Below are 8,096 nucleotides of genomic sequence, written 5' to 3'. Positions count from 1 at the left end.
TGGGTGTTTTTTTTTTTGAGAGAGATCTTAGGAGCCAGAATGCAAACAGCAAGCCTGGGCTGGGCCTTTCCTTTCAGAAAGTCCCCTGTATTGCCTTAATCCTCCTATCAGTGATCACACTGTACTGATTAGGGATGTAAGGGATAACGGTCATTGCTGAACACAAAAAATAATTCTTGGCATTTACATAGCGCTATTCAACTGCAAAGCATTTTACATAATTAACCATGCTGGGATTGCTTTCACTGCACCACTGCAATAGTCTATTCCTAAATAGTTTTGAAAGACAGAAGTGAAAACCAATTATGCAGAGTGGTAAAAATGGATCTGTGGGAGCTCTTTGCTTTTCTCCTCAGTGCCCAGCACGGGGAGCACGGAGACTTTAACACTATGGTACTGCCAATACAGAGCATGGTAACTTCATAGCTGCCATGTTAGAAAAGAGAGCGATGTAACGTGACTGTACGTGGCTTGCGAGATGGCACTTTCCTTTTCTCTTCTGGGCTCCTAAGACCTAGCTAACATTAGTTTCATCTGAAACTTACACAACACTCTTTAAACTGTAATAGGTTTCAAGGTCAAAGGAATCACTAAGAAAATGGAGCATGATCTGTGGCACTACACACACCACGGACTATTAAGTCCTGCCTCAAAGCCAAGCTTGTCACTGAACAGGACCATTTCTTTTAGACAAAAAGCCCTGTCTTGACTTCAGAGAAAAAGAATCCACCACCCTACCAGCAGAGATCTGTACTTTGAGTTTTTGGCTCTTGGATCAATTACAGAGCCCTTTTCTTTCAAAACCCTTTCCCCTTCCTACTTTCTTTTTAAGGACTGCAATCACATCACTACTTCATCTTTTCCTGGTTATACAAAGCTTTTAAAATTTCTCACCATAACGTAAATTAATGTAAATCCCCAGAATTCTCATAATTCTTTTCTGAATCCAATCCAACTTGTGACCATCTTGAAAAAATGTGACTAGGTGAACTAGACATAGTACATACTGTTACACCTATTTTACAGAAAGGGGAGCAGAAGCATGGGGGTTATATCACCTAAGTCCTCCAAATAATGCTTTTTCCTCCCACCTTTGCTATATGCTTTTGACGGTTCTTAGGGTGTCACTGAAACCAGATTAATATTTAATGCAAACATCTTAATATTAGTAATTTTTACTAAGCAGAGTTAAGGTAGTGTAAGAGTAAAACTTCTAACACTGATCTAAACAATGACATTAAAAATTTTATCTGTATTTCACATGGCTTACTCTTGGGCTAGCAGCACAAAATGCATTTCTTTGGCAGCAATTGATGCCTTCTCATATTTAATCATAGTATTGGAAGAGAAGAATATTAACAATATTGCAAGATGCCAAGGCCTTTTAAAGGTAACCGAAAGAACTTTCCACATGCAGTTGTTAGGATGCAGGACTGGAAAGCTTATTAGCTTGTTTGCTGAACCCAAGCTGTCTGTCTGTCACACTCAGGACTGCTGCTGTCAACCTACTGCACTCAATACAGACAGCTCCCGCAGCCCCAAAAATGCACATGGAGTTTGGCCAACCAGCTCTTTTTTCCTGTTAGTGACCCCAAATTTTTAATTTCTCACACCTTTCCTTAGCAGCCTGCCACTCCTGTTATCTTGTAATGTACAGAAGAGTATATGTGAATTTTGACACGACCAGACTGAAAGATGTTCAGGATTTCAGCCCAAATGGCAATAGAAGAAGCAAGGGGTAAATGCGCGGGTTTATCGTATCAAATTGTGGTAGGTAGCCCGCCCATCATCTCAAATAGTTCATATAATCCTGGAAGCACTGGGAGAGGTTATCATCTTTGGCCAATTTAAGACATCAGAGGCAAGATTAAAACCCTGCTCGTCTGTACCATGCTAGCACATCTGGAGGAGAATTTGAGAAAGCTATGCAAGATTTTTTGAGTGTAGCCAAGGCAGTACAAGTGCTTCTTCCTAAAGCAGGAGAAAAGTTGGAGCACTTTTCCTCATTCAAGAAGCAGAGAAAATTAAACCAGAAAGATCACCCCCAAGAGAACTGATTGAACTGAATCTGAAAAGAGAAGAACAGAGCTAATAAACCTGAACTGTCAGTGATGGCATTTCCTCGGCAAACCAGACAAGGACAAAAGGATGAAGCCAGCTATAGTCTTCACCAGTCCTTATGAGACAAATGCTGGCAGAGTGCCGTCAGAGAATCAGAAGGATGCAACAGCGGTGGCAACATAGCAAAAAGCATTCCCAGCCCATCTGTGATGGAGGATGATTGAATTCTGCTGGGAAAAACATACTGACTGTAGGAGGAGGTTATAAACCCCATGGCTGGTTTCCATTTTGACTACATTAGTGGAAACCAACACTAGCAACAAAAGGACACTGGACAGAAATGAAAAAGAGTTGAAGTGGTTCTTTGTTATTATGCTATTGCTCTTCATTTCAACATAAGCTGTCCCTTTGACTTTAAAAAGAAGGTACCGCTTGTTTCCTCTCTGACCATCTCCTTCAGTCTCCACACAGCACAGAACTATACGATATTTAGGCATCAACACAATATAAATTTTTAAAAGAAATAAGCTATCCCGGTCAAAGGAGAAATGAATTAAAATTACCATTTGTTACAAAAAGCAGAGAGTTCAGTTGCTAATGTGCTGACTGGAAGAGATTGGCTTGGGATCTGGAAGTTTATCTAGGTTCACACCCAGAAGATGCTGTTACAGAACCCAGAGAGTAAAGAGGAATAAAAAAAAAAAAGCTCAGACTTACATCTGTTTGAATGATGCTCCATGCATTAGTTAGGCCAATATTTCCATCTGTCCCATACAAATGAAGCCCTTTCTTCAGATCCTGCTGAGCATACTTGTCAATCTAAAACCAACAACAAAAGACACAAAACTCAAAATTTGCTGAGTACCACATTTCAGAATCAAAGTGCACAGAGGAGGGCAATGTTGGACAACAGTCCTGTACTGAAATGAATAAAAAGTTAACCAACATTTCCTAAAGCCTTTCTCCAGTAGAGCTGGTATCTATTATAGGTATCTGCATTTTGTAAAGAACATGAGGAGTCCTTGTTCTGGCTTAATATTCCTGTTTTCCATCACAGACCTCCAGAACATCTTTTCCCTTCTCACTTAACCACCAAAGTACTATAGAGAGACTGGATTCAGTTTAATCATTCATTTTTTGCCAATTTTTCAATGAATGAATATTGATCTACCCACAGCATTTCCTTTTAGCTTAATATCTTTAATTGTGACCAAGTACCCCTCAGCATCATCCATATGCTTCCGTGGGAGATCAACAGCGGCATTAACATGGTACTGATGCTCTAAATTGTGTTCACTATATCAGCCAGGGTACCCCACTTCTTACAGCAGGATGGACATAGTTATATTGAAGCAGAAGGGAATGAGCCATCCAAAATTCAGGACAGAGAGGATTTAAGAATTCAGTTATGAAATGGAGCTGCTCTTAAATAAATGCATTTTGGTTGATTTAGTGAAAGTACAAAGTTCTGCTTTAGACGCTTTTGCAATTGGAGATGATGCTTTCTCATTGAGAGCCTCTACTGGTAAAGCAGGCTATTGTTAGGTCCACTGGTCACCACCAGGTAGCATCCAAAATGATTGCAAGAGCCTCTCTCCCATACACATTGCTACAGAATCAAACACACACAAAAAAAGAAGTAAATAATAAATGGATATTCACGGTTTAACCTGATTTTTCTGTTGCGAATGAAAAGCACTGAGTAGCGCTGCTCAAATATGCCCGTACATTCCCCCCTCCCCTGGGTGCCTGTCAATGTTAGCGGTCTGTTCGACATCTAGCAAGAAGGCTAGAAGGCTGAGCAGATCCGTTGCATTTTCTTCTCCATCAATCTGCTATAAATCTGACTGCAAAATAGAGTGTCACTCTGAGATCCTTCTGCTGCAACAGTCAAAAAGAAAACCAAAATTAAATTCACAACTTGCTTCATGGGGACAGTCTAATACATACTCTCTTCCATACTGGACAACAGAGACCCATGACAGATTCTCCAGTGATTGCGCTCTGACACTAGTCATTCCAGCTGGGGAGGGGGTCTAAAATGAAGTAACCAATGCTAATTTTGAGTTAACAGAGGAAACAAAGGTATTCTGCTTCTACCATAGAGTTGGATTTTCCTTTTGCTTTGTTCAGTCAGAATTGTTTTCACTTGCTCCTGGAAAAAAAAGTGGATGCAAAGCATCTTCCACAGTGTAAAAGAGGAATTTTTAACCCACTATATCGTAATTATTATGGGGTAAATGTAAAGTTACTTAATAATATGATGCCATGAAAGACTACGACCTCAAAGAGTTCATCATGTCCAAGAAATCTCCGTTGTATGTGCAAAGGGCTGTGCTTGATCTCTCCAGTTCTTCTGTTTCCTTCCCAAAAGTTTACCACCATCAAGCTGAGCCACTAATAAAAGAGCTTTGGGACAGTACAAGAAAGATGTACAACATAATCTCAGCACCGTAACTATCATGCAAACACTTTCTCATGGATGACTATCTTGAACAGTAGGTGCTGTGCTCCCACTGTAATTATCATGTAAGCCGCTTTTGACTTTATGCAGAGATTATACATAGTCACTGGTACGTTAATTAGAAGAGAAAACCAAAGCTGAAAGCTATCATTAAATCTGGAATTAGTTGCGAAAATTACAGGCAATAAATGATAAACTAGTATGTGTGGGGGACTCCTGGCATTCATTTAAGAATTAGATTGAACTGGGTTTCAGCTCTTCACTTATCCTCAGCTCCCTGTGTCTCAACTGGACCTGCTGTGGTCTCGAGCGGAGCCATCAATTAGGATGGAAGGGTGCGGTTGTGTGGCTAGTCTGAGAGGGGCTCTGAAATTTAGTTAGTGTCCTACAGAGCTAGCGAGGTAAATTAATTGCTGAAAAAGTAATTCTTATTCAGAAAGGGACAGAGGTGAAGAGGAATAGCATAGCTGAGGGCAAGTGGGGACAGAAATCTAGCTAGCAAGTCTGTTGCCTTGAAGACGAAACAGAAAGGTCTATTTGGAATATTACTTTATCACACCTGAGAAAATCTGCCCTGTAAAGTGAGAGAGCTATGCATCAGCCTACAGTTCATATCATCACTAATCTGGAACAAGGGAGGTCAGGTCAAATGAAACAGTGATGCTTATCTGAAGTGCAAAATGCCATGCTACCAAAAGGCTGCAAAATGCAAAGTTTGCATTTCCTCACTCAAATTTTGCTTTGCAAACCAACACAGTGGCTCAGCATGACAATCCCTTTCACCAGGGCTCACCAGCTGCCCTTCGTAATGCAATCCTCATGTCTTGTTTGAGATCAATAATAAGAATAGTAACTTCATAATAATTTAGTAACTTATGATCAACATTTATAAAGTACTTCAAGATCAGGAACAAGGTTTTGTTAGTCCACGTGTGCTTTAACGTGGTCTCAAGAGATTGCCTCTTTTGCTCTTCCTTTTCCCTGGAGAAGATGCACTAGCAAGCAACTTGCTGAGGCAAAATAAAAGCAAGTCCTCTCTTCCTCATAAAATCAACCACTTTTACCTGCAGAAAGAGTGCAAGGCCTTTATACTGGCAACACAACTGGCAACAGATTTCCATATTTCAGAAGCAAGCAGAGCATTACTCAAGAAAACAGGCACTATGTGATCAGTTCTCTCACTATTTCAAAAAGTCTCAACACCGAGTCCCTCAACATCAAGTCACGCACATCATGTAACCCATTATTATCTGTAGTTTTAAAAAGAAAGTGCCTGTTTGAATCTTGCTTGGAAGAGGACATAAGCTTTTTATAATCCCACACCACACATGTGTCTCATTTCCTTCTCTCTCTCATGTCTACGCAGGTTGCAACTCTGAAAGAGGCATACACATGCTGTGAAACAGCATCTCCACATTTCTTCACTTTTTTATTTCATGTCCACTGACTTGGGAAGGTATCTGGAAATCTTGCGCAGTTTTATACATATATATACACACACACAGAGTTTTATATTTGTTTGAGTGATTGTAAATGTAGGATTTTACATTGTTCTCCTTTACTAAAGTTTCTAACTGATCTTCTAAGCACGTGTGCTGTAAATGCACCAAAGAGTGCTATTCTCTGAAGAGCAGCTGACTTAAAACCTCTTTTTCACAGAGCTACTCCTTAAAGCATTCATGCTCTCCTGTTTGCTTACACTAGGGTCAAAAACGTCTTCATCACCACCTAGAAATAGGCTTGGCCCACACAACAGAGTCTGTGACCCTTTGGCACCAGGAAAACGGGGAAGCAGGCATCGGCCTTTGGTCTCCTTTCGCTTGGGTCTGCAGCTGAGGTACCAGCATGAAGTCCCTCATCGTTTGTGTCTCCCCTGTTTCTACTCAGTTACACAGAAGCTTTTTTTATTCATGTGTTATCTTGCATGAATTAATCAGTCTTGACGCAGAAGTAGCCTTGGACTTCTAAGAGCACGGATGATATTTAAAACAAGACCACTTCTCTCATTCAGGCTGCGAGGAGTTCAGAGTCTACGTGCAGTCCTATTAAAAGCACATTGACCTCTGCTTAAATAACCTGTGTACAAGGTTGTAAGATGGATATTTTCCCCCTAATTGAAGCACTGCTTGAAGCTCTAGACATATGATTCCTACTGGCTTTGACCAGAGAGGGGTAAGTAAAACTCAAGACCTATTTGTGAAGCATAGCTGGCAAATTCTCCTCAAGGTCATTCTGTTTCCTGCTAACCTTAATTTTGTTTCTTCCTCAAAATATTTTTAGAATAGCAGGAACTTTTCAGTATGCCTTTATTCTAATTGTGTATTTGATTTAAATGAAAACTCACAAAACACCCCCAGCTGTCTCTTCTGCCTTCAGTTTGAGTTTTTCTGAAAATGAAATGCCGCACCACAGTGATTCATCATGTCTCCTGACAAATGATCCCACCCAGCATTCACTAATCTGCCAGCTTCTCTTGTTTGTCTCTGTGCTACCAGTCCTCAGCCAGGCAAAATGTCTAGCGCAAAACAGGGACTGTAAGTACTACATTAAATATTCGGCAATTTGAATCTGCTGCGTTCTCCCACACGCAAGCCAGGCCCTTCACAAAGTACAACTCAATCTAGTGAAGGAGCACAATAAAACATAATAAAAATTCTCAGCAGGCAAATAGTTACTCTAAATGAGATGCCTATTTTTAGTCATGTGGAATACCAGACATTTCCTTAGAAGAATGAGTTTCTGAAAGGCTGGGCAGTAAGAACCTTTTGTCAATCTGGAAGCGAGGCAGAGAAAAATTATTTTCCTCCTTGGGATCCACTGGTCAACAGATGAGAGGTGTAAGCTTCAGGCTGCTGCCCCATCCACGTCAACTCTGGTGAATTCTGCCTTCAGACATCGGAGGGTTCCTCATGCTTACCAGTGCCATCAGATTTCAACGGTGTTTCTACTAACATAAGTTAAATGTGTCCTGTTGCTCAGTGTCGTAATCCACTGCAATCCACGACTGCAAGAGAACCACTTCTCAGAGTGGGGCACGCGTATCTCTAGCACTTTATCTAAGGTGAGATCCTGTTCCCGCTGCAATGAGCACAAATACTTTCTCACTGACTTCTATCAGGCCCTAATTTGGCTCTTAAGTCTCTCATTGACCTATTAAAAAGACTTTCTAAAAAGCATATACTACTCTAAGGTAGACAAGTCATGTAGAGAGACTTTCAGGCAACAAAGGAAACTCAGTATTTGAACCAGAGAAGAGAAAGCTACAAGAGATGCAGCAGGACTGGAGAAAAACTGCCACAGAGGTCAGGAAAAGTGGCTGGAAGCAGCTGATGCAGCGAGAAGGAACGGGCAGGGATCTATCAGAGCCTCATCTAAACCACAGCTGTGACAAAACATCCCTTAAGAAATCTTACTTAAGCCCACATATAAATCCAGGCCAAATTAAAAAGTGGTTCCTTCCTAATCTGTATTCCCTCGAGACAGCTACTTAAGCAGTAGCAATTTACATGTACAGCTTGTTTTACTGTCAGCTTTGTCCCCTCATTGCTTCCGAAATCCAGAGCCTCCAAGC

General features: G+C 40.8%; 1 protein-coding gene across 1 annotated transcript in view; it reads right to left on the bottom strand.

The window, feature by feature from the left end:
- Positions 1-2,778: 2,778 nt before the first annotated feature.
- Positions 2,779-8,096, bottom strand: part of LOC104165651 (tetraspanin-4-like) — a gene marked incomplete at its 3' end in the record, with an annotated part of 56,184 nt that continues 50,866 nt past the window's right edge. Inside the window, exon 3 of the mRNA XM_009705333.1 lies at positions 2,779-2,880. Coding sequence (XP_009703635.1) covers positions 2,779-2,880 — 102 coding nt within the window. The remainder of the gene's footprint in view (positions 2,881-8,096) is intronic.

This window comes from Cariama cristata, unplaced genomic scaffold, assembly GCF_000690535.1.
Source record: "Cariama cristata isolate BGI_N322 unplaced genomic scaffold, ASM69053v1 scaffold6610, whole genome shotgun sequence".
Lineage (NCBI taxonomy): Eukaryota > Metazoa > Chordata > Aves > Cariamiformes > Cariamidae > Cariama > Cariama cristata.
Note: the sequence above shows the minus strand (reverse complement) of the source record. Positions and strands in the feature narration are given on the sequence as shown.